Source organism: Musa acuminata, chromosome BXJ3-4, assembly GCF_036884655.1.
Source record: "Musa acuminata AAA Group cultivar baxijiao chromosome BXJ3-4, Cavendish_Baxijiao_AAA, whole genome shotgun sequence".
Taxonomy (NCBI): domain Eukaryota; kingdom Viridiplantae; phylum Streptophyta; class Magnoliopsida; order Zingiberales; family Musaceae; genus Musa; species Musa acuminata.
The window spans coordinates 1,504,333-1,529,985 of NC_088352.1; the positions used below are offsets into that span (position 1 = coordinate 1,504,333).

The window sequence follows — 25,653 nt, forward strand, 5'->3', positions numbered from 1 at the left end:
GTTCTCCTTCTCGACTCAGTCTTCTGTTCGCTTCCGTGCTCCAAACGAACGAAAACCCTTCATTGTTCTTGTTCCCTCTTTACTTGGTCGCTTCGCCCATGTCCGGAACGGTCATCTTCTCCGGGATCTCGCTCTCCCCGGCACGGGGCATCTCGGCCCAGCGGCGGGTGGTGGCGCAGGTGGCCACGGCTGCGGGGAGGAGCAGGGCACCGGCAAGCCTGTACCAGGTGCTGAGGGTGGGGGAGACGGCGACGGCGCGGGAAATCAAGGCGGCGTATCGGGCCATGGCCAAGCGGTTCCACCCGGACGCAGCGCCGGCGGGCGGGGGACCTGACTTCCTGGAGATCCGCCGCGCGTACGAGACGCTGTCCGACCCGGCGGCGCGGGCGCGGTACGACCGGTCCATCGTAGGGCGGATTCCTCGGGCCGGCTTCGTCGTGTCGGACCGGCAACGGTTCACAAAGTGGGAGACGGACCAGTGCTGGTAGGCCGCAGTGCACCTGATTCGTAGTCGTGTAAATAGATACTTTTGGAGGAGGATTCGCTGGGCTTTCTCATGTCCCTTTTGGCAGGCAATGAAAGTATGGTAGCTGTTACATATCACTTTCATCTCAGGTCATCAAAGAATATAAAAAAGAAATAAAAAGGTCTTTCTTGATCAGTAAAAACGAAGCTCGAGTGGCTTAGGACATCCAGTCTATAGGTTGGAAAGAAATGGACATGGCAAAACTTCAATCACACGATGAGATTGATTCGAGGAGAACAACTGATGATTAAGGAGGAGTTAGAATAAAGGAGGGCAAGATCCGGCCTTACATTGCATACCCGAAAATTAGCAGTGTCGACTCTTAGGGATCGCATAGCCGTGGATCAAATTTAGCACCCTAATATCATACATATTCCGACGAGCACCTCTCTTCAATTTTATTTCACGTTTTTTCCTTTGAGGCCTCTACATAGTAGTGGGCATTTGAGGCATAGCACATTATTCACCCTCCTCCTGTTGTGGTATAAAAAGGGGTGAAAAATTGAAGGATGGTACAAAGATGTCTTTGCTTGCAAACCCACCACATACCGTAAAAATGGAGGAGTTCCTCTGATCAGACTATGTACGAAGCCCAACAAATGAGACAAACCGATACAACCTTTCAAGCACAAATGCACACACATAGAGGAGCTAGTCACCGGTGATATACCGACTAATGTACAGACGGATTACACAATATTTGCCATCATGCATACTTGACACTGGAAGAACCAATTAACACCGGTCAGGCTCAGTTTATTAGGATGAAACAGAACAAATAAGAAACATCAGTGGCACAAGCTCAGCTGCAACAACCACCAGCTTGAGAAGATGAGCCATCCCTTCCACCAGATGGACCAGGAATTCCTCCGTATCCAACTTTGATTCCGTATGACTGCCAGAAACACAAATAAGATAAATGACGATGCACAAATTTTACTCTTCCAAGAGACAGCCAAACGTTTTTTTTTTTAATTTGTATTAAAGGATAATAAAACAACAGTTATCATAGAAAATTTGCGACCCTTAAAGTCAGCCTAAAATTCATCACCAGTATAATTGACAATAGGGACTTGAGCTCATTCGATCAAGATGGTGAGTGAAAAAGTACAACATACAAAGGAGGTCTTGCATCATATCAATGTTTTTTTATTAAGATAAGACTGACATCACTCAGTTTATATCATCATCAGTATTTGCAGGTTATCATCATGAGCTTCAGTTCGTGTATGTGAGGCTCCAGTTTCAGACAAAAGACATTTTAATATAAAATTTTACATTTAAATATTACAAAAAAATTACCCTGCACCAGTCACATTCAATGATGAATTTGCACTTTAGGTAAATAATACATATGCTATTAAAGATGCAATTAAACTACTGTAGATAATTAGGAACAAAACAGCCTTTAATATCTTGACAGGAAGAAGAGGTACTATGATGGTTATTCAACCAACTGCAATTACATGACATTTACTGGGCTCAATTTGTCGTATTCTCATTTTTGGAAGCAAGAAATGGAACTTGAGGTATGAGACATGTTTGATTATGGTTTGTCTAACACTTTTTAAAGACAATTCTGTTGTATCTGAAACTTCTTTTAATATAAAAACTTTCTGCTTATATAAGTTTCAGAAACTAAACAGAACTAAAGGAACAACAGCCCTCCTGGCTGTAGGGTCCACAGTTCTCTTACAAGCAAATAATGACCCTACATTCATGTGACAGACAATCTCAAGATTAGAAAGCCAAAATAGTGAAAAATTGATATTCTGTTTGTCATTATGCAACACATAAAAAGGAAAAACAGCAAGGCCTTGGTACCTACAGAGAAGTTTCCCTTCATCAATGCTTTGGTTTGTGTACTATAACCTATTGTTATACACAGTCTTACCTCATTTGATACATCAAAGACACCATCCTGAATTTTCTTGTATATCATTGCTGCCGTTTTAATAAAAGCCTGCAACCATATATGACAAAGTTTGCAAAGTAAATTGTCACACAAAAGTTCCTAGGATAACAAAACATGGCACAAGAAAAAAGAAAAAAAAAAGCTGGTTCACCTCCTCAACATTCTGTGCTGTTTTAGCGGAGGCCTCCATAAAGATTAATCCATGCTCTTTGGCAAACTGTTCTCCTTCCTCGGTGCTCACAGCTCTTCTGTGAGCCAAATCACATTTGTTGCCAATCAGCATGATTGTCATATTAGGATTTGCATGTTGCCTTGCATCTTCCAGCCAGCTAGCAAGATGATTGAATGTCTCCCTCCTTACAATCAGTTTAAATATTAAACAGTATAAGCAACTAATAGCGCCGAAAGATCAAGGATCCCTGTGAAATTAATACCTGGTGATGTCATATACAAGCAGGGCACCAGCAGCACCTCTATAATAGGACCTGGTAATTGATCGAAAAGATTCCTGGCCAGCCTGAAAAAAATTTAATTTTCTGATTAGATGAATTCATAAGTTAACAAGGCATATTCCATGCCATGTATAGCTCTTGAAGGAACATATGGAATGGTGATAGTTCCTTTACCACTAGAGTCAATGTCATCCCTGCATGTCCTATTTATATTCTTTCTTCCTATCAGCTTTTTCGTGCTCTATAAATTAATCTCTACCACAAAACTTTAAGGGATGATTTCTTTTTCCAACAAAATTTCACAAATCACAAAGTGAAATACATATATAAGTCCCAAACTTGAATCTTCACAACTGAATAATTTTCCAAACAAAAGCTACACTGAAAATATTATTTACATACCATAAGTACTAGTGCAGTTTGAATAGGACTCTAAATCATTTAAATAACCACAGAAAAAAGGGCATAAATTCATCCAAGAATCCTCTAAGCTAGAAACTATACTTAAAACTCTAACTTAAATGCTACTAGCACTAAATTTGGGAACAGTTGTGTCAAACACTGTATAGATACCAGGTAGAATGTTGTTACCTCCTTACAAGTATGATATTTAAGAAACCCCAATAGTCTATCTCAAAAGTCCAACAAAGTAACCATCACAACCTTAGAAATATCATATTCTAATGAACGAACAGTAAACTTAAAATTCATGATTACACTAATTCACTAAAGAGAGAAAGAGATACAAAAGATACTAACTGTATCCCATATCTGCAATTTTATGGGCTTATTGTCAATGGTTATCATTCTAGCTCCAAATTCAACACCAATTGTCAAGTCATGCACAGGTTGGAAGCGCTTGTCAGTAAACTGCAGGAGAAGACATGATTTCCCCACTCCTGCAAATAGATGAAAAGTAAAAGAACCCAAGAAGTTACAGTAAAACTGCAATTAAAAAATCTGTGTGGACCAATTTGATACCAACACTACCTGTCTTCGTTTACTTAATAGAACATGTTAACATGCTGAACTAAACTAGAAATGAAGGCAATTAACAGAATGGCACATTAGTGGGAGCATTCCCAATATCGTTGACCAAACCCCAATAAATATGTAAGTAGAAACATAGAAACCGTGAAGAAAGAACACAAAAATGACCCGTACACAAATTTTACAATAGGAAATAACAAAAAGATGTGTAGATTTATCACAAGAATGTTCGCTGGTAATACTACATAGATAACATTGTAAATCTGCATTAATTAATGTATAAGAAAAGGAACTTCATATAAAAAAAAGGATCACATCATCGTCCTCATATCGTAAATACTCTATTATCATAATGCAAGCCAACAAGAGATAACAAACCCATACAGGAAACTTGAAGAGGAGAAAGCACTATAGCATATTCTCTTCTTCCCACAATTTACAAGCAAACTCCGAACACAGCAAAACAATAATAAATTCACTAGGAAGAATCAAAGTTTAACCCTAACCCGATACTGATAACAAGCCACCACCATCGTATTCCCACCAAGTTACGCGTAGCTCATCAAATCCCCAACCATGAACAAAGAAATCGAAAACTCGACGCAACCGGAAGATCAAATATAAACCCTAGGGGAAGCAAAAGAGAGTGCCTGTATCGCCGATGATGATGTACTTGAAGAGGTAAGCGTATGACATCCTCTCGCTCAGATCCACCACCACCACCCCGACCCTCCAATGATCGAGAATGAAACCCTAAAAGTAATCAATCGATCGAAGAAAGAACCAAGGGAAGTTGCGGTCGACCTTCTCTGGCTTCCAGAGACGTCACGCGGTTGCCCTCCAATTAAAGGAATACTCTTGGCACTCCTCGTGGCTTACCCGCATCCCTCTTGTGGGACCCACTTCTCAGGCAAGTGACTCGAGTAGTAATAAACGGGGCTGTCAGTTATAATACAATTAAAACCGAGTCCTCGCTGTCGTCGGCGCCGACCCCACAGAAAACCAAAACCCGTAGCCGGTCGGAGCAAGGGTCCAACTCGTTCATGACTCGCCGGGTTACCGGTCTAAGAGTCATTCACCGTGTGTTCATATATATATATATATATATATATATATATATATATTTCTGATGATACGAGATTTTATACTACTCAGAACTAACAACAAGGATTGATTATTTAAACTTCAAGAATCTGTTTCGTAAAATTGTACGCAATACTTAAATTTGACATTTCATATTGAGATTTTGTGTTGTTTCAAGTGTTTATCATCTACTGCATATCACTGGACTAAAATCCAGAATTCGAGTGTTTAAATTGACTGATCTCTGTTAGGTTGACTAAGAAACTGCATCAAAATTTGAGAGAGCAAAAAACATTGAATAAAGAAAGAATCAAGAAGATAAAAGTTATTTTTCCAGCTGATTCTTTGCTATGCATTTTTTTTTTTTGCATTTATTGTAATATATGATGTTCATCAATACAGCTTTTTCTTCTCCAACATTGGTCTACAAATATACCAAACATTTCCTGTTTATGAAAATTACGATGGGTTACAACATTCTTTTAACCCACTACCTTCACCACAATGGGGCTTCTGACATAGTGCTTACCATCTGACCATGTTAAACCACCAAAAGTGTACTCTCTAGCCAAATTACTTCTTTTATCTTTGAGAGCAACTGTAAACTTCTTCTCTTCACCTAGTTTCTTGAACTTGAGTTTTCTGGGCTTCACCGTCACTGAGACCCCTGCCGGTTCTTCCACACGAACCTTATATGTGCTTGGTAGTCCGACATTCTTTATCGTTCGGGTTATAGTCGAAGCACCAGACAGATTAGGGATCGTGATTGAAGGATAGTTTAGGTCTTCGATCTTTAGAGGTTTAGATGGGCAGACAAAAGGTTCAGTGCTGAATGTTGCTATTTGAGTGGAGTTGTAGCCAAGCGCACATAAGAAGTTCAAGTAATCATTTGTAGTTAGATCGTAAACAAGGCCAGGGTCCATGGCACGGTTTGGTTGGACATGGCCGGAGCCATAGCTGAATGGAGAGGTCTTCACAAAGGATGAATTGAACATAGGCTCTTTCATGTTGTCTCGAGTTCTAGCTGCACAAGTTTGTAGGCAAAATGGTGAACTGTACGCAAATTGATACACCATGCTTGGCTAGATAAGAGCAGCAGGAGTAGAGTTATACACATGAGTTGAAACAAAAAAAATCAGTCATGGAGCAAACACATACCAGTTGTCATGATTGCGGACTTAATTGCTGAATGACTCCAATCAGGGTGGAGAGCTTTGAGAAGTCCAGCAATGCCCGCAATGTGAGGACAAGACATGGAGGTCCCTGACTCTGAGTTGAATAAAACCCGACGATCATCAAAGGTTAGACCTGTTGGACCAGTTGCTTCAGAGAAAGCAGCGATAATGCTAACCCCTGGTGCAGTGATATCAGGCTGCAAAATTGACATAAAAAATTGACCAACATTATGGATTCATTAGGCCCTACAGAATATAGATCAAGAGGGTTTTTGGTTAACCTTGAGGATCTCAGGGTTGACGGTATTAGGTCCCTGAGAAGAGAAAGCAGCCATGACTGGTGCTGGTTTTGTGCCAATGGTTGTTCTGGGGCTTGTAATATATCCAAAGAGTGACCTACACGAAGAATATTTTACATAAATTTAACTATTGCAGAAAGGATTGTATAGATGCAGTATTTCCATTTATATATCATGTCTTTCCGGAATTTGACATTTTTTGCCCCAATGTTGATGTACTGCATATGGCTGCAGCTTCAACCTAAGAAATTGGAGCATACTATAAGATTGCAGATAGCTGCATAAATTCAAGCAGTGAAAAAAAGGTTTGTGACCATTAAGCTTTTGGGTCAATCTAAATTATGAGAAATTCTAAAGAGTTACCCAAACATGCAGGTGAACATTTAGCAGCAACTGTAAAAGGATTGACTGATGCCCACCAAACTGCTAACTACAGCTTTATCTTTATTCAGAAATTAGGTAACAATAATATACATGTTCAATCTAGATCATGATTTTTTTTTACTATGATTTGGAGTTCATAACTCATGGAAGAGCCAAAAGGTCAAAAATTTGCTCTGTAGGTCTAGAAATTTGCCGAAAATGTGCTTTCGAAGGATGTTCTAACCAAGCTAATAGGCTATTGGTGAAGCCAAAGCTATTGCAATCAAAGTTGATAGGGACTACACCACTAGTGCCATCTTGTAGTTGCCACTAAAGTTGTCTAGTAGATGCACGCTGATGATTTAGCACTAGGAACAATGTATACTTTACAAACTCACTTGGAGGAATTGAGATACGATAATATAGCAAGGCCATCATCATATGATATATGGGTCGCAGGAAGAACATGGGCATCTGCAATGATCTCATTTCCAGTGGATTCATCATTTGCTAGTACCATTCCGATGCCGCCGGCTTGGTGAACAACGTCTCCCTTTTCAACTCTTGCATTTTCCCCACGTAGGCATACAACTATCTTCCCTCGAACCTTCTCTGGATCTAAAGATCTCTTGAGGCACAATTTGCTGCAATTTAAATGAAAAAAATGTCAATTCAATTTCATATGACCGACACAAAAAACTTACTAGATTGAAACAAAATGCTTTTAGTAAAAGCATGCGACACTGGAAATGTTTATTTTTCCTTGATAAATATTCAGCAACATGACATGAGTGCCGAGATTACTAGGTTTATGTTTTAGATGTTAAATGTTCAGCAAATTCTGGTAATTTCAACAATGTTGTAAGTAGAAGTCTATGTAAGAAAAAAAAAACATAAACTGCTTATTTTCTAATTGTTTTGTTTTAGCATTGAGAAATCAAGAACAATGGTGCGTTTAACACAAGAATGGTCACCACTTGCGACAAGTCAAATGAGAATAAAATAGCAACAGTAGCATGAATTCTTCCATACGCGCTCTCCTGTGACGCATTTCTAGCCGTAGCTTCTCGCGAGCTAATAATGGGGTAGAACATCTTGTCCGGAAGGGCCATTGGAGAGAGACTTTGACCCTGAAAGCAAAAAAGAACAAGAAAAGTGAACCAAAACCAATGGAGACAAAGAGGTTTGATTACAGGTAACCAATGATCGCTATGCAGTAGTTTATAGACAAGGAAAATTTTGTTTCATTTGTGAAATGTGAGGAAAACTTGAGCAAATAATTATACTTGAACAAGACACATCAGGCAACAAATAAATCCGAGTAGCATTCATGAAATCAAGAACATGATGTTTCATAAGAGAATAGAGATCAAAACTAACCTTAATTTGCTTCTTGCTGCGAAGAGAAAGATAGGCGGGGAACTCCCTGTCCATAGTGCTTGCTCCAACCGTGACGATCCACGGCGCGGTGTTCGACACCGTGCCCGATTTGGGGCCCGAGTTTCCGGCGGAGCACACGACGGTGATGCCATGCTTGACGGCATGGAAGGAGCCGATGGCCACCCCATCCTTGAAATAATCCGTCGGCCCACCGCCGAGCGACACCGAGAGCACATGCACGCCGTCGTGGATTGCCGCGTCGAAGGCCGCTAATATGTCGGCGTCGAAGCACTCGCTGCCATTGACCGGCGGCCAGCACACCTTGTAGGCCGCCACGCGGGCGTTCGGCGCGCCGCCCTTGGCCGTGCCGTTCCCGAGGCCGAAGACGTTTGCGCCCGGCACGAACCGCCCCGCGGCCGTGGAGAGCGTGTGGGTCCCGTGGCCGTCGGTGTCGCGGGGCGTCTCGGCGGCGAGGCCGACGGCGCCCACCGCGGACCGGTAGCCCTTGTTGAAGTACCGCAAGCCGATCAGCTTCCTGCGTAGAGCATCGGCGTCAGCCGTCAGATCTATGATGATCACGCTCCTTGCGTCAATGACGCATGCATCAGAGCCGTTTGCTGAAACTATTTTAAGTGGACCCGCTAGCCGTTAGACGGGGAAACGGGGTTGGTTTCTCGTCGAGGGCGGCTAAAGCGTTTCCCACATGTTGAGAAGCCTAAATTATTGCTTCAATGCTTTCCCTTTCTCTGTCACTCATCATTCAAAGAAGCTATTTCTTCCTCACAAGATTCATAGAACAGGAGCTGCTCACTTAATTCGAGTAGGATAAAAGATAATAAAACATCACTAAACCAAAGAGATAATCCACTTATTCTCCAACATTATTTTTGTTAGTGTTCCTAAAAAACAGAAAACTTCACCTAGTCCAGTGAACAGAGTTGGCAACAATAAAACCTTTTTGTCAGGTGGCACATCAATCTGTGGAAGACTAAATTTTTTTTTTGTTTTGTCTTTTCCCTTTCAACTTGGATGGGAATCAAAGATAAAGAGACAAGGTGCATATTTCTAGGAAGGAAAGGGGACACCATATGAATCCTCTCCTCATAGCCTATGCTTATGTCTACAGCTGTTAAATTTGTCTTTTACAGTGGAATCTGCTGGATTTATGTCTTTGAAGTTCCCAAGATTGAACAGATTCCTAAGCCCTGAAATGTGGTCCAGGACACTAAATGTATGATGCAAGTTTGAAGAACTGGGAAAGAGACTATTGGTCCGATCTGCAATGGAAAAGACACATTTCTGATGAGAAATTATGACCTTTACTGTACATACAGCAGATGTTGCCGAAATGGCCAAAAATAGTGCCAGGAAAAGATAAATGCAAGTGAGCCCTACTTTGTCAACTTGTTTTCGTTCAATTCATTATCTTCTACAAAGTCAACCCAAGTACTCCTGTTGGTATATGCTAAGCGGCTTTGAACATTGAAAGCCAAGAAGGCACAATATGGAGTACTTGTGAAGAATTTATTGAAGCTAAACGACTAATTTAAACTTGTTGAAGTCGAATTGATCATGTTTTCATCTTCTTCAAGTTAGCAATCTGTTGTATCGGCATTGGTTTTAAGAGGTGAAGAAGTCACATGAAACTGCAAGCTATCCAAAGCAACCCAAAAGAGTCCAAACCGACAGAGAAAGCCGTTCACCCAATCCAGAAGCATCTGCTAAGCTCAGTAGACATGATGTGAGCAGCAGAGATGAGAACAAAGGAGGCAGAAGAGTCTTCATGTGATGAAAGATGAAAAATGAAGGATGGAAAGGACTCGAGAAGGAGCGGGTACAAAGAGGCCAGACCTGTTGCAGCGAATTCCCTTATCAATGTCATTCTGACAGATTCCCTTCCACTTTGGTGGAATTGGCCCCATGCCCTCATCCTTGAAGCTCTCGGATTCCGGCCATGCACCTGCACACATCACACATTCGAAGAAACAAGAACAAATCAGTCAACCATGTGAGCAGTGGAACATACTTTTGAGAGCTGGATAGAGACAGCGGATGAATATGATGAGGAGATGGAACAAGTTCCTCGGTCAAATGTGACTGTTTCATGTTGAATAGCTCTTCAGCAACAAAGTCCCATGAACACACAGATTGAAGCAGGGGATTGACAGTGCATGGATTCGTATGAAAAGAGAGAAGGAAAAGCCAATTACCTCACAAAGGTAGAAGTTTTTTGATGTAAAGTGGACGTACCAGTGTCGAGATTTCCGATGATGACAGCTTGGCCAAATCTCGACCGTGCCCAGATAGAACTCGGAGGAACTCTGCCGTTCCTCTCGAGGCCGAGGAAATCCCACGAACGGGTGGTGTGTAATGTGTGTCCTCTGTTAGGAAACACGGATATAACACCAGCATGCTCTGCATACAACAGTCTTGTAACCGTGAAAGGAGGAAAGGCATGGGCACGATGAAAATATTGAGAGAATGCCTCACTAGAGATCTCCGTGGCTTCTTCCTCTTCGAGATCAGCAGCGAAACCGTTGATGTACTTTGTGTAGGAGTAAAAGATGGCGTCTTGGGCCTTCTCCTTACTGCATTGCAAGATGATTGATTGAGATGAAGAAGAGGAGCCAGAATGCCTCCGACAGGATCTCTTACCTCCCCAAGAATGAGCCGAGGAACTCGTAATGGGAGTTCACGACTCGCTCATGGGCGAGCAAAGGGGCCTCCTCCGACCGATGGGAATGCGCTCCGAAGTAGACAACATAAGACTGCATCAGAGGAAGAAGAACTCAAGAGAATGGAATGAACCAAAGCAAGCACGAAAAAGGCCATCAGAAAACGAGATTTCAACAAGAAAGCATAGAGAAAAAAGCGATCTTTACAAGGGGGATTTTGAAGGGATGTCATAAAATGCCTACCCTTTTAGCAAAAGTGAGACTTTGGAGCAGCAGAGAGAGGAGGAACAGAAGAAGGAAAACAAAAGTTCGCCTCTCGACACCCATTTCTCGCTTTTGCTGGTCTCGTCCTTGGGAGAGGCAGAAGGGGTGATGGGAAGGCAATCCTTGTGGTTTCTCTTCAGGTTTCTTAAAGGTGCAGAAGGTGTGGGAAGCCCACCAGAGAAGAAAGCAGTGGGAACTTTCTGCATCTTAAAAAGGACACAGTACTCTTGCTGTTTTCTTCTTCTTCTTTTTTTTGTCACAAAAGTAAAAAAAAAAAAAAAAACCTTTCAAGGGGAAACAAAAGAGAAAATTTAATGTCACAAAATTGAGGAATCAAAGGGGATTGAGTCAAGAAATTTGATGTCTTAAAACTGTGGATATTTTTTTTAATCCTATAATTTTAATATATTATTCTATGTTTAGGAATCTGTGTTAGAGCTTTATAAGCCTTGTTCTGCATGCGCAGGCATTATAGTTTGAACCGTGGGGTTATTGTTTCTTTATTTTTGGAGCATGGGGTTATTATATATTAAACTGAACCAATTACTCTACTCTTGCTTAGACTCGTTGCCCTACAAATAGATTTGAAGTTGTCATGTTATATACGCTGAAAGTAGTGTATTCTATTGACCCCGGCCTTTTATTTTAATAATATAAAGAACAAAGAGGACATGTTTTAGGTGCCCATGACAATTCAATACGTCTTACTTCGTCAAATGTAACACTAGCTTGCGTGGTGTTCATGAGAGTTTTCTTGTTAGTATAGATTCCTATACTAACAATTTTGATGAAAAAACCTCTCTCTCGACTTTTTCTTGGATTGTTGCTCTTTTCTTTAATACCTTAAATATCCATAGGTAGATCACAACAGGACGAAACCATTAGGCCTAAGGAATGGGGTAGAGATGATCATGATGAGTGAAGGGGCTATGTAGAGGAGAAGGAGATGATCACGATGAGGTCGATGCGATTGGTAGGTAGGGGTATTCAAATCGAATTCAAAAACCAAATCAAACTTAAATCGAATGAGTTCCAAACTGATTCAATAATGATTCGGTTTTAAAGATTATAAATGATTTTGCAACGAAAGATTGTAAATGATTCTACAACAACTACAACTTAAATAGTGTTGTACCAAAAACATATATAGTTCAGAGCACATATCACTTTTGATAGTATTTAGACATCATATTTTATCTCATAAAACATACGATTAGAATAAAGACGAAAAACAAAAGAATACTTGTAGTAATCACTCCACGAGAGAGAAGATTTAAAATCAAGAGAAATTACATAGATTAATAATTAAAAATATATTTAAAGATCAACATAAGATTTACATAATTTGATATTCTCTGACAAAAAGAATAATCACAATCATCATTCACTTAGTATAGCATAGTCAAACCCTAGTTTATAGAGTTTTCTTCCTTTATAAGAAATCTTTGTTTTTATATGAGGTATTTTTTCACATCTTTTCAACCATGATTCTTTATCATTCAAGGATACTTGGGCTCTCGTAAATCAAAAATACTTTGCAATCCTAACACCCTCTATATAGAATATAAGAATATCACATACAACCAACTAATCAAATCATGCATTCTCAATAAATGATATATATCTTTTATTGTAAAAGGAATATATCATTTATTAAGATTATATATATATATATATATATATATATATATATATATATATATATATATATATATATATATATATATATATATATATATATATATATATATCGAGGAAAAGATTTTTTTCAATCTTGCATTCAAATCATGCACTCAACTCAGTGATCCTCAGATCTTAGATTAGATTGATTGAGGATTAGGGCATATAAGAAATTCAAAGTTGTCATTTCATATTTGTCTTTATCATGCTCTCGCAAGATTAAGCTTTTGTCAAGGATATCAATCTTTGATCGATGCAACTGAAATATCCTATGAACAAAATACTTTACAAAAGAATATACTTATTGGTTAGAAGTATATGAGAAATACATAGTTGACGAATGATAACCTGATCTCTGACAAAGTGAAGTTGATAACAATATGTTTCATACGTGAGTGGAACACTAGGTTGACATATAGGTAGGTATAACAAAGTGAAGTTGATAACAATATGTTTCATACGTGAGTGGAACACTAGGTTGACATATAGGTAGATATCATTGATATTATCGCTTTATATTATAGGAGTAGATTGGAAGGTGATACCAATTTTGTATAGCAGATTGATGATCTAATTGAGTTCTACAATGATGATGGTGATGACTCATTATTCAACATTAATGGTGGATCTTGTGATTGTGTTCTGTTTCTTAAAACTCTAACTACTTAAATTTGATGAAATTATAGTATTAAAAGTGGGCTAATATTATTGTTGTATGCCTAGTTTGATCATTATTTCATATAATTTATAAAATCGACTAATCAAACTTAAGAAGAATACCTCGAATTGAAACTATTTATAATCATCAAAATCAAATCGACTAAATTAGTTTTAGACCATTCTGATGTCAGTTTAATTCGATTTTAATAATACCCTATATGCTATTTAATTAAGAGGTGTAAAGACATAAGTGATTATATAAAATTCTGTCGACCAAATTAGGATGATAGAGAAATTATATAAAAAAAGATTTACTATATGATAATAGCATTAATATCTAAATGGTCTGTTTGTATGTTATTTCCTTGATTTCCTAGTCAAATCATATTATTGTATATATTACAAGAACAGCAGGCGTAATTCTACTACGATTCACACATTCAAAATTTGAAGCAGGATTTGATAATATGATACTGTATAGAAATATGCGTATATTCTGCGAATACCATCAACGACTGAATACACGCACTATGTTGACGTGTATTTGCAAATGCAGATTCACATGTTTGGTGATCTACATTTCTAAGTATCACCGACGATTGATGCGAGAATCTACAGAGAAGTGATGAACAATTCATAGGTGACATCCTGGCATTCATTTTCAATTGCATTTTGTGATCATGTAGCCAATTTAATTGTCCTACAAAATACATAACTCAGACGCAGGTAAGCAAAAGGAATGCTTTTGAGCAATCTCATACAAACTACTAAGCAAACAAACCCTTTATTGCTTGCAATAACAAATTACAGTACAGAAACCAGAGAATCGTACAGTACCAGTAAGATTTCAAACACTTCAGGAAGAGGCACAAGATAATAATAATAATAATAATAATAATAATAATAATAATAATAATAATAATACGGAGACTAATTTGGCGGTCGAACATAGCTCAGAGCAGAATAGATGGTCTGCGTTATGGCGAGACCGAAGAGCAAGATAGCTGCAAACACCGAGATGACCGCCCAAGGATTACTGAAGTAATCATGATTAAGCCTCGCTCGCCATTGGTTGTATTTGTTGGTCCAGTGCTTGTTGACATCTTTGTAGATGCCTGAAACATAACTTTTCTCGTAGTCCAACGTCACCTCCTTGCAAAGTTTGTTGAATAGATCAGCGACTTGCTTGCCGTCGCCCAAACCGCTAAGGATGATCCCATGTTGCTGGAGCAACGCGACGTCGGCGGCGGTGTTGATGATGCAATCCATGAGAGCCGCGTAGGCCGTGACATGAAGACTGACATTCTTGGAGCACTGCTCGAATGCTATGAGGTTCCTGAGGAAGGTCTCGGTGTCGTCATCTACCTGAAGTAAGGGGATCTCCATCTTACCGTTCTGAAAGGTGATGTCCAAGAAGTTCGTGGCCTCCTTCTTCCTAAAATGTACTCCAGCCTCCATCAGCTGCGTCGCACTTGGAATCCATTTCAGCAGGGGAGTTGGGTGGTTATCTTCTCGAGAGAGACGTAAGTTGTTCCAGTTAGGCTTGTGCCAGAGGGATGAGGGAGGTTTACCGCCATCTCGTATCTTTGATGGGTCAAGGCAACAATGCAAAAGATGAAGTATATGGTGAATTTTCACATCGCTGATATTGGTGGGATTCTCAATCTTGCTTTTCACGAATTTGCTGACGAATTCGAATATCCAATTTTCTAGGCGATCAGGTGATTTAGGAAAAGCCGAGTGGAACAGAGTCTGGAGGAGAACGAAAGGAAGCTGGTTTTCCAGCATCAGCATGTCTTGCACGACCACTGGTAGAGTGTACCACGTGCTTGTAATTGGATTATGCTCAGCTTCTGTTGCTTTCTCATCCGTTCTAAGCTGGTTTCCTAACATCGGAATCGGTCGCGCCAACACGGAATACGTCGGTCGCATGGCCATGGAATGCATCAGTGGCCGCGGTTGGGCGGCCACGGAATGCATCGGTCGCGCAGTGCGGAACCATGACCGCGTACATCTAATTTGTTTATCTACGGCTTCTTCTTTTTCTTCTCGTTTTTCCACATACGAGTGTATGATCTCGATCACGAAACAGCAGTCAAGCAGCATCATCTGAACGAACTCATCACTAGTCATGGCCACTTTTTCTGAATAGGCCATACGTGCCTCGAGCTCTCTTTTTTTTATCTGCTCGATGTAGTCTTCCAGTGATTTGCCGGGGTTTCGGCCCAGGAATTTCTGGAGGTAGTGCCATTTCAGATCTTCCATAGCTTTCAGGTGTATGTTGCGATGGTGGTAGGGGCCGAGCGACACCATCCTGGGCTTATATGCATTCGAATTTGCCTCTTGAAAGATTCCAGGGACTTTGAAGATGGTCGGCCCATCGGTGCGCCAATCCATCCATTTTGTTTCGTCTACCCTCTTCTTCAACGAGCTTAACCATTCCTCACTTGTAATTATCTCGAACTTCTCCTCTGCATTACTCATCTTCAGCTTCTTTTTCTTTGTGCTCTTGCTTTCCTTCTCTGGTGCCTCCCCCAACCTTCAGGTACACTCCAAGGTTCCTGGAAGAAACGAAGCAAGGGATCCAGAGAAGTATTGCTTGCTCGACGAATGTGAGAACAAAATAGCCAACCTAATTTCTCCAGAGAAACGCTGACTTAATTCAAATTCGGCTCATGTCATGAACAGATATAAAAGGAATCCTCTCCTCTGCAATACTTATCTTCAGCTTCTTTTTATTTTTGTTCTTGCTTTCCTTCTCTGGTGTCTCCGCCAACCTCGACGTACACTAAGGTTCTCGGAAGAAGCGAAACGAGAATTATTGCTCGACGAATATGAGAACAAAATAGTCGACCAATTTCTCCATAGGAACGCTAGCTTAATTCAAATTCGGTTTCTGTCATCAACAGATATAAAAAGAATAGTATAAACAAGTTTATAGTGTAAGCATAAAAACTATAATTATATTATTATATAAAAATTCTTAATATCAACAAATAAAATCAAATGAATATATAGTACATATATTTTGATATTATTCATAAAACCTTTATCTAATTTGTTGGTGTATCGTTATCAGATTTGAAAGTTACGATGATGTCAATATAATTTGATTTTGATCTTGAAATTACGTTAGTCAATATAATTATATATTTTTATGCTGATTAAAATAACATCAAGTAAATGAGAAATGTTAGGTTCTAAAAGCTAAGACATTTTTTGTGTTTTGCTTACCGTGAATCATGTGCGCTATATAGACCGGAGTAAGTGTTAGGGGGTGGGAGGGGGGGTCGTTTGTGTCCGGGGATGGTGAAGGCATCGAGACATTGCCTCCTGAGCTCTTTATTTATACAGTTGATAACTTTCTTGTGCGAGGGGCCACCCAAGGAAACTTCCCACATACTAAGCCACACTTTTGTCTATCAAAAGATCGTGCAGGTGGATCCCAAAGGGTAAATTATCAGTGTGCGGGAAAGGGAGTTCAAGAAATGATTGACGAAGCACAAGGGGAAGACGGTAAGGACTCCTGCTAATAATACACAATTCATATCTTAAATTTCTGTTATGTACGTATTTATAATGGTAGATTACAAAGAAGTTAGGTGCACTAGCTAGCTAGGTGTTACGGTAAGTAACTTTTTCAGCCGTGGCATCGGGGGCCGTCGCGGCTTGGTTCGGGTCCGGATGACGGGGATCTTTCTGGGGGCGCTCCTCGGGGTCTCCCAGCAGCCGAGCTCGGTGGTTCGGGTCGGGAGGTCGGGTCGTCCCGGTCGGGAAGAAGCTCCGCCACAGCGCTAGGAAGAGGCGACACCGTCTCGCACCTCCGTCTGTGGATGAGGCAGAAGAAGAGCCTCTGAGTGTTGTGTCCGAGAGAGTTCCTCCACAAGCTCGGCGGTTCGGGTCGGGAGGTCGGGTCGTCCCGGTCGGGAAGAAGCTCCGCCACAGCGCCAGGAAGAGGCGACACCGTCTCGCACCTGCACACAGGTCGGGCCGGGGTGCTCGACCCGACCCCTCCGACGATCAAGTTAGAGAAAGATGCGGAGGGGGTTTAGGAGGAGGAGAAACCTCCGTCTGTTGAGTGTGTGATCTCCCCCCCTTCCTCGTCTGGAACCCTCTAGTATTTATAGATGGGCCTGGGTAAGTACCTCGCGCTGCGTCTGACACGCCCATTGGGGCTGTGTTGGAGACCGGGCTGCTGCAGGGTATGGCGTATCTCGATTGGCGTGTTCCTTACCCTTGACCGAGCCCTGGAAGGCGCAGAGCTGGGCTCGTTGGACGAGGGGTGAGGGTGTTGTGGTGACGGACGGGATCCAGTCCGGGCGTTAATGCGCCTGGGACGGCGTCCCAGGGTTTCGTTGACCGTGGAGTGAAGTCACGGTACAGGGTGGCTGACGTCATTCACGTCGTTTCGCCATTATTGCACTCATCACTAGGGAAGTCCAAATTCACATAATTTATAATATACTCATATAAATATATCAGTTGCTGCTTTGTGTTATAGATTAGATTAGAATATCATCATCAATTGGCATGTAGTCAGGTATTAACTAGAAACTAACTATAGAGAATATATGCTGCTTCCATCTCACTCAATGGATCGACCAACTTTATCCTGTCCTCGGTATTAATTCGAAACAAACTATAGAGAATATATGCTGCTTCCATCCCACTCAATGGATCGACCAACTTTATCCTGTCCTCGGCCTTAGCATCTCGAATTAATAGGTTGCTTCTACTATGAAAAAGGAAAAGGGAAAAAGAAAAGGAAAAGAAAAGCAACAACTCTCACAAACTTGGGAATGCCGGAACTATATCAAGGAGAAAAATATAGACACTTGTAAACTATAAACTCTTGTTAATCATAAGAACTTATAATCTATTAAAACCCTAAATTTCTCAATCTTTCCTGACTATACCTCGTCTTTCCATTTTCTTATTGTTTCTAAAGCATTACATTAACTTTTGAAACCAATATATTAGCTCTCCATTTATAGAGGATCAACTTACTACGTTAACTTCAACCATGTAAAACTCTTAAATTAATTTTTTATTTAATTATAAAATTTAAGTTATCAATATGCTTCCCTAAAATAAATTTTATAAAAAAATTATTATGAAAAGTTTGAAAAATTATTATGGTGTTATCTTTGATTTGATTTTTGAGTCATGCAATCCACAGTAGCATTCGATTTGTATTTGATTTGTTGTAATTACCTTAATCGTAAGAGGGATTTGTTTTATCTATCGATAATTATTATTATATTTTTGTTAAGCAAAAGAAATTTAGATAAATTATTAAAAAATAAATAATTTATATTTTGTTACGTAAATTATCATATTTTGTAATATTCGTATATGACTCATAGTCGAACAGATCTACATGTCCATCATTCAATAATTTTTAGATTTTTCCTTAGTGGATATGACCCAACCTACAATACTACAAGTATATACTATTCCACATCGTTTTTTTTTTTTTTTTGACACATTCATGATATATAGAGCACTATTAAGCATAAATAAACTATTATACAATGTTCCTCCAGTGATGATCTTATCATCCAATATTATTGAACAATAATTATTTTTAAAAATTAATTTATATTCACTAACTATCCAAACATGAAATATAAATAATATTTTTAATAATAATAAGAATAAAATAATATGTATCCAATGTAATAATAGCTTCACTTAGATGTAAGGTGATCTTACAAACGGTCACTATAATCATTTTTGTTCTATTGTCCATCTTTAGGTCCATCTTGCCTCTTGTCAATGTCGTATGACTTATCAAAATCTACAATAAATTACAAACATAATAAACACTATCGATATCCAATATTTATATGTTATCATAAGAATTTGACAAATTGAGATTGATCATGAATATACCTTAAAACTTCTTTAAACTTCTATTTTATCTTCTTTACAATGTACTCTTTATAGTTGCTTTGTAGTGTCTATCTTTACCATATTAGAAGCATGCCCTTGTCGTTTGTTGAGTCATTTTTAATAATTTTTGCTTTGCCCGGTTTGTCTTTATCATAGTAATTCTACTGTGATTCACACATTCAAAATTTGAAGCAGGATTTGATAATATGATACTGTATAGAAATATGCGTATATTCTGCGAATACCATCAACGACTGAATACACGCACTATGTTGACGTGTATTTGCAAATGCAGATTCACATGTTTGGTGATCTACATTTCTAAGTATCACCGACGATTGATGCGAGAATCTACAGAGAAGTGATGAACAATTCATAGGTGACATCCTGGCATTCATTTTCAATTGCATTTTGTGATCATGTAGCCAATTTAATTGTCCTACAAAATACATAACTCAGACGCAGGTAAGCAAAAGGAATGCTTTTGAGCAATCTCATACAAACTACTAAGCAAACAAACCCTTTATTGCTTGCAATAACAAATTACAGTACAGAAACCAGAGAATCGTACAGTACCAGTAAGATTTCAAACACTTCAGGAAGAGGCACAAGATAATAATAATAATAATAATAATAATAATAATAATAATAATAATAATAATAATAATAATACGGAGACTAATTTGGCGGTCGAACATAGCTCAGAGCAGAATAGATGGTCTGCGTTATGGCGAGACCGAAGAGCAAGGTAGCTGCAAACAGCGAGATGACCGCCCAAGGATTACTGAAGTAATCATGATTAAGCCTCGCTCGCCATTGGTTGTATTTGTTGGTCCAGTGCTTGTTGACATCTTTGTAGATGCCTGAAACATAACTTTTCTCGTAGTCCAACGTCACCTCCTTGCAAAGTTGGTTGAATAGATCAGCGACTTGCTTGCCGTCGCCCAAACAGCTAAGGATGATCCCATGTTGCTGGAGCAACGCGACGTCGGCGGCGGTGTTGATGATGCAATCCATGAGCGTCGCGTAGGCCGTGACATGAAGGCTGACATTTTTGGAGCACTGCTCGAATACTAGGAGGTTCCTGAAGAGGATGTTGGTGTCGTCATCTACCTGAAGCAAGGGGATCTCCATCTCACCATTCTGAAAGGTGATGTCCAAGAAGTTCGTGGCCCCCTTCTTCTTCCTAAAATGTACTCCAGCCTCCATCAGCTGCGTTGCACTTGGAATCCATTTCAGCAGGGGAGTTGGGTGGTTATCTTCTCGAGAGCGACGTAAGTTGTTCCTGTTAGGCTTGTGCCAGAGGGATGAGGAAGGTTTACCGCCATCTCGTGTCTTTGATGGGTCAATGCAATAATGCAAAAGATGAAGTATATGGTGAACTTTCACATCGCCGATATTGGGGGAATTCTCAATCTTGCTTTTCACGAGATTGCTGACGAATTTGAATATCCAATTTTCTAGGCGATCAGGTGATTTAGGAAAAGCCGAGTGGAACAGAGTCTCGAGGAGGAAGAAAGGAAGCTGGTTTTCCAGCATCAGCATGTCTCGCACGACCACTGGTAGAGTGTACCGTGTACTTGTAATTGGATTATGCTCAGCTTCTGTTCCTTTCTCATCCGTTCTAAGCTGGTTTCCGAACATCGTCATCGGTCGCTCGAACACGGAAAGCGTCGGTCGCATGGCCACGGAATGCATCAGTGGCCGCGGTTGGGCGGCCACGGAATGTATCGGTCGCGCAGTGCGGAACCATGGCCACGCACATCTAATTTGTTTATCTACTGCTTCTTCTTCTTCTTCTTCTTCTTCTTCTTCTTCTTCCTTTTCTTGTCTTTCCACATACGTTTTCCACAAGTCTATGATCTCGATCACGAAACAGCAGTCAAGCAGCATCATCTGGGCGAACTCATCACTAGTCATGTCCACTTTTTCTGAATAGGCCATACGTGCCTCGTGCTCTCTTTCCTTGATCTGATCGATGTAGTCTTCCAGTGGCTTGCCGGGGTTTCGGCCCAGGAATTCCTTGAGGTAGTGCCATTTCAGATCTTCCATAGCTTTCAGGTGTATGTTGCCATGGTGGTAGGGGCCGAGCGACACCATCTTAGGCTCATATGCTTTCCGATCTGCCTCTAGAAAGATTCTTGGGACTTTGAAGATGGTCGGCCCACTGGTGCGCCCAACCACCCATTTTGTTTTGGCTACCCTCGTCTTCAACGAGCTTAACCATTCGTCATTTGTAATTATCTCGATCTTCTCCTCTGCAATACTCATCTTCAGCTTCTTTTTATTTTTGTTCTTGCTTTCCTTCTCTGGTGTCTTCCCCAACCTTATCTTACACTAAGGTTCTCGGAAGAAACGAAGCAAGGAATCTGGAGAATTATTGCTCGACGAATGTGGGAACAAAATAGTCGACCTATTTCTCCATGGGAACGCTGGCTTAATTCAAATTCGGTTTCTGTCATGAACAAATAAAAAAAAAATAGTATAAACAAATTCACTAGCCCTTGTTCACAATATAAGCATAAAAACTATAATTATAATCTTAATGTTAAAAAATAAAATCAAATAATAATAGATCGAATATACAATGTGTACATTTCAATATTATTCAAATTTTTTTTATCTAATTTGTTGGTGCAACGTCATCTTTTTCTATCCTTCGTAGGACAACTATTAATAATTAATGATGGATTAGAGACTAAGGGATGATGAATAAAGATTTATAATTTTTTAATAATAAATCACATGAGTCTCTAGGAGATCCTATCTTTAGAAGCGAGAGTAAAAAGTCTAAACTAAATAGTTACGAGAGTCTCTCTCATTAAATTCATATCATAAGGAATCTTATTATAATTAGATTTTATTTCTATTAATTGATAATCATAATCAAAATCCAATCAGATCAATAATATATCTTACTTAATTAGATAAGACCACATAATCTAACACAGATTATAGATACGATGATGTAAATTAGTGAATTTTGTTTGTATAAACATTTTAAAAATTTTACAACGATTATAACTTTTAATAGTGTCATCCCAAAAGTATATTATTTAGATACCATCCTTTGTCTCATGAAACAATTATCAAAATAGAGACACATGGACGAAAAATAAAGGAGCACTTTTAGTAATCACTCAATAGTCAACATAAGATTTATGATATTCGACATTCTCTATCTATATTTACGGAGAAAACTAATTTATTATTATATTATCGACATTAGAAGCTGATTTCATAATATGATTTAAGATTACTAATCAAACTTTATGACTGAAATTTTATCTCTTGGTATAGTCATACTCAATTGCCAAGTCACTAAAGATATTTTTTGATATACTATAATAATTTTTTTCTCTAAAAATGATAAATACTTTAGCAATATTAAGCATATTAGCACAAAATACTTGATAGTTAAAGAAATAGTTTAACTATCAAGTATTTTATACTTGATAGTTAAACTAGCAATCATATACTTTAAGTTTCATATACTTAACTAGCAATCATATACTTTAAGTTTCATTATATTGATTGCTAATATATTTAATAAGATTTTATAGTTTAAGATTAAAGAATATATTCTTAGAACGAGACTCGTAAACAATACAAAAAAGATATGATGATGCATTTGAAGCAGACATTATCATTATTATTTTTTCTTACTTAAATTTATTTGTTCTGCTATCCTATTTACTTTTATGTATATGTATATTATGGTTGAATGTGAAAATAAGATTATCTTGACGAGATAAATTATAAAGATCATTATGAATTGTATTAGGAAAGATTAATAATATTATAGTATAGAAAAAAAAGTATGATATTGATGATATATAGTTACTATGACTCGTATTGATAGTCGAACTTGATATGATATTATTATGTTTATTAGGTATATTAGCATGTTTTATAAAGTACGTGCACTCATTTAAAATCTTTTTAAAATTTTAGCATCTAATTGGGTAATATTAATTTTAAATATATTTTAATATTAATTTTTTTATTTTATATCTTACCAATTAATAGGTCAAATAAAAGAATGTCAGATTATATAACTTTATTTAATTAGTTAATATATATTAAAGTTATAATTGGATTCTAATCAATGTTATAAACAAGAAATCTATTTATGTTAGGCTTCCTCAAGAGATAATATTGATATTGATGAGATAAACTCTTCGAATTATCTATTCTATATTTTTTGCTCTCACTTATATATAGAAACTCTTAAGGATTATATTATACATCATATATCTATCTATTCTCATTTTTTTATTAATCCTTACTCCTCCATTAATATTATGATCCATAGAAAGAAAAGAGATAATATTGATGAGAGGTATTTTCTAATTATCTATTCTATACTTTTTACTCTCATTTATATATAGACGACAGAAACTCTCATTATAGATCATATATCTATTTTCATCTTCCTATTAATCCTTATCGTATGGAAGATAAAGAAGAAAAAGGGAATAAGAATCTAGTTTCGTTCGTATTAGTGCTATAGTTATGTGAATCGAACTATAGTGAGTTGCTAGATCAAATTAAAGTATTCTATCATAACATCCAAAGGTATGTTGACCTAATCTCTGAATTATGTTATTTGATTTTGACATTATGTTAGTCCGCATAATTATATTTTTTATGCTTAAATGGAATAAAAAAAAACTAAAATGCTGATTAAAACATCATCAAGTAAATGAGAAATGTTTGCACGTAGAGAAAAAACTAAGATAGAGATGTGACACAAAAAAGAAAGGTGTTACTGGTTAACCTGGAGAAAAGACATGTTTGCATCTAAAACTAAGACCTTTTTCTCTGTTTTGCTTACCGTGAATCATATGTGCTAGGGGAGGTGGGGGTGTGTGGTTGGTGTTGGGGGCGGTGGCTGTTGGGGAATCCGGGGATGGTGAAGACATTGACACATCGCCTCCTCAGCTCTGTATTTATACAGTTGACAGTTTTCTTGTTCGAGGGGCCACGCAAGGAAACATCCCACATACTAAGCCACACTTTTGTCTATCAAAAGACTCGACTCTTGTACCACTTTATAATAATTTATATATTATAAATAATGTCCAAATTGACATAATTTATAATATATAATATAGTCATATAAATATATAAGTCGCTGCTTTGTGGTACAGACTATATTAGCATATCATTATCATTTGGCATTTAGTCAGGTATTAACTGGAAAAAAACTTTAGAGAATATATGGATTCAATAATGATAATTAAGCTGCTTCCATCCCACTCAATGGATCGACCAACTTTTATCCTCTCCTCGGCCTTAGCATGTCGAATTAGTAGGTTGCTTCTACTATGAAAAAGGAAAAGGGAGAAGGAAGGAAAATAAAATAAAATAAAAAAGAAAAGAAAAGCAACAACTCTCACAAACTTTGTAATGCCAAAGTTATAAGTTAATATATTATTCCATTTATTTTCCCATGTGTAGCTCACTTATAATTGAAAGTGCAGATCCACATGACAATTGGAAGACAATTAAAATGCTACATCGTCTCCTGTTCAATCTCATGCAGCGACATCTCCTCCATGCCACCCGTATCAGTTGGCATGAAATCCCATTTCATGCTGAAAAAGAATATTTTTATAAAATTGTATGAAAAGATTGGATAATTATTTGTACGATTTTGATGAAAAGAAGTAAATATTTGATCTTTTTTCCTAATTGCACTTGTGATAAAAAAAAAAAAAAAAGTATGATTAGTTGCTGCTTCCTTTGCCTTAATTAAGAAACTAATATGCGTTTTCGTTCATATGAGCAGCTTTAACACGGTTGGGAATTAGTATGAGATGAGCCCTGCAGAGGATTGGAATATGTAGATGATTAGGAGACTCATCGAGCAAGATTATTTATACATGGAAGAGAAATAGAGGGCAGGAGTTGTATTATTGTTATTTAGAAATAGTGGGCAGGAGAAATAGGTGATCAGCATAAGAAAATCATAAATATAGAGGAACTATATCAAGGAGAAAAATATACACACTTCTAAACTGTAATCTCTTGTTAATCATAAGAACTTATAATCTTTTAAAACCCTAAATTGATCCATCTTTCCATTTTCTTATTGTTTCTAAAGCATTACATTAACTTCTGAAAATATTATATTAGCTCTCCATTTATAGAGGATCAACTTACTACGTTAACTTTAACCATGACAATGACTCATATCTTATGTAAAACTCTTAAATTAATTTTATATTTAATTATAAAATTTAAGTTATCAATATACTTCCCTAAAATAAATTTTATAAAAAATAATTATG

At 38.2% G+C, this 25,653-nt stretch overlaps 5 protein-coding genes across 5 annotated transcripts; 1 reads left to right on the forward strand and 4 right to left on the reverse strand.

Moving 5' to 3' along the window:
* LOC135636951 (chaperone protein dnaJ 11, chloroplastic-like) lies at positions 1 to 603 on the forward strand. Its single transcript, XM_065149188.1, has one exon. It carries the CDS (start codon positions 99 to 101, stop codon positions 486 to 488), a length of 390 nt encoding a protein of 129 aa, XP_065005260.1. The 5' UTR covers positions 1 to 98; the 3' UTR covers positions 489 to 603.
* Positions 604 to 1,126: 523 nt separating this feature from the next.
* Positions 1,127 to 4,714, reverse strand: LOC103980326 (ras-related protein RABB1c). The gene is made up of 6 exons (XM_009396694.3): positions 4,534 to 4,714; positions 3,653 to 3,792; positions 2,876 to 2,958; positions 2,593 to 2,797; positions 2,421 to 2,489; positions 1,127 to 1,421 (listed from the first exon to the last, which is right to left on the reverse strand). The coding sequence occupies exons 1-6, from the start codon at positions 4,577 to 4,579 to the stop codon at positions 1,329 to 1,331; spliced, it is 636 nt and encodes a 211-aa protein (XP_009394969.1). The 5' UTR covers positions 4,580 to 4,714; the 3' UTR covers positions 1,127 to 1,328.
* A 645-nt stretch (positions 4,715 to 5,359) lies between these two features.
* Positions 5,360 to 11,321, reverse strand: LOC135636114 (subtilisin-like protease SBT5.3). The gene is made up of 11 exons (XM_065147689.1): positions 11,102 to 11,321; positions 10,839 to 10,951; positions 10,674 to 10,771; positions 10,434 to 10,598; positions 10,035 to 10,143; positions 8,184 to 8,718; positions 7,836 to 7,933; positions 7,202 to 7,447; positions 6,423 to 6,537; positions 6,125 to 6,338; positions 5,360 to 5,990 (listed from the first exon to the last, which is right to left on the reverse strand). Exons 1-11 carry the CDS (start codon positions 11,183 to 11,185, stop codon positions 5,449 to 5,451), a joined length of 2,319 nt encoding a protein of 772 aa, XP_065003761.1. The 5' UTR covers positions 11,186 to 11,321; the 3' UTR covers positions 5,360 to 5,448.
* A 2,906-nt stretch (positions 11,322 to 14,227) lies between these two features.
* Positions 14,228 to 16,750, reverse strand: LOC135635429 (UPF0481 protein At3g47200-like). The gene is made up of 2 exons (XM_065146475.1): positions 16,697 to 16,750; positions 14,228 to 16,358 (listed from the first exon to the last, which is right to left on the reverse strand). Exon 2 carries the CDS (start codon positions 15,944 to 15,946, stop codon positions 14,393 to 14,395), a length of 1,554 nt encoding a protein of 517 aa, XP_065002547.1. The 5' UTR covers positions 15,947 to 16,358; positions 16,697 to 16,750; the 3' UTR covers positions 14,228 to 14,392.
* Positions 16,751 to 19,952: 3,202 nt separating this feature from the next.
* On the reverse strand, positions 19,953 to 24,268 carry LOC135635170 (UPF0481 protein At3g47200-like). Its single transcript, XM_065146058.1, has 2 exons — positions 24,195 to 24,268; positions 19,953 to 21,812 (listed from the first exon to the last, which is right to left on the reverse strand). Exon 2 carries the CDS (start codon positions 21,626 to 21,628, stop codon positions 20,036 to 20,038), a length of 1,593 nt encoding a protein of 530 aa, XP_065002130.1. The 5' UTR covers positions 21,629 to 21,812; positions 24,195 to 24,268; the 3' UTR covers positions 19,953 to 20,035.
* Positions 24,269 to 25,653: the final 1,385 nt, after the last annotated feature.

Excerpts from the sequence above, each read along its gene's own strand:
- LOC135635429 (XM_065146475.1), bottom strand. The coding sequence starts at position 15,946 with ATGAGTAATGCAGAGGAGAAGTTCGAGATAATTACAAGTGAGGAATGG.
- LOC103980326 (XM_009396694.3), bottom strand. The coding sequence starts at position 4,579 with ATGTCATACGCTTACCTCTTCAAGTACATCATCATCGGCGATACAG. Across the intron at positions 3,793-4,533 it reads CATCATCATCGGCGATACAG|GAGTGGGGAAATCATGTCTT; the intron begins GCACTCTCTTTT and ends ATCTATTTGCAG. Across the intron at positions 2,490-2,592 it reads CAGCACAGAATGTTGAGGAG|GCTTTTATTAAAACGGCAGC; the intron begins GTGAACCAGCTT and ends ATATGGTTGCAG.
- LOC135635170 (XM_065146058.1), bottom strand. The coding sequence starts at position 21,628 with ATGAGTATTGCAGAGGAGAAGATCGAGATAATTACAAATGACGAATGG.
- LOC135636951 (XM_065149188.1), top strand. The coding sequence starts at position 99 with ATGTCCGGAACGGTCATCTTCTCCGGGATCTCGCTCTCCCCGGCACGG.
- LOC135636114 (XM_065147689.1), bottom strand. The coding sequence starts at position 11,185 with ATGGGTGTCGAGAGGCGAACTTTTGTTTTCCTTCTTCTGTTCCTCCTC. Across the intron at positions 10,772-10,838 it reads CTCGGCTCATTCTTGGGGAG|TAAGGAGAAGGCCCAAGACG; the intron begins GTAAGAGATCCT and ends CTTGCAATGCAG. Across the intron at positions 6,538-7,201 it reads TCGTATCTCAATTCCTCCAA|GTCACTCTTTGGATATATTA; the intron begins GTGAGTTTGTAA and ends TTCTTCGTGTAG.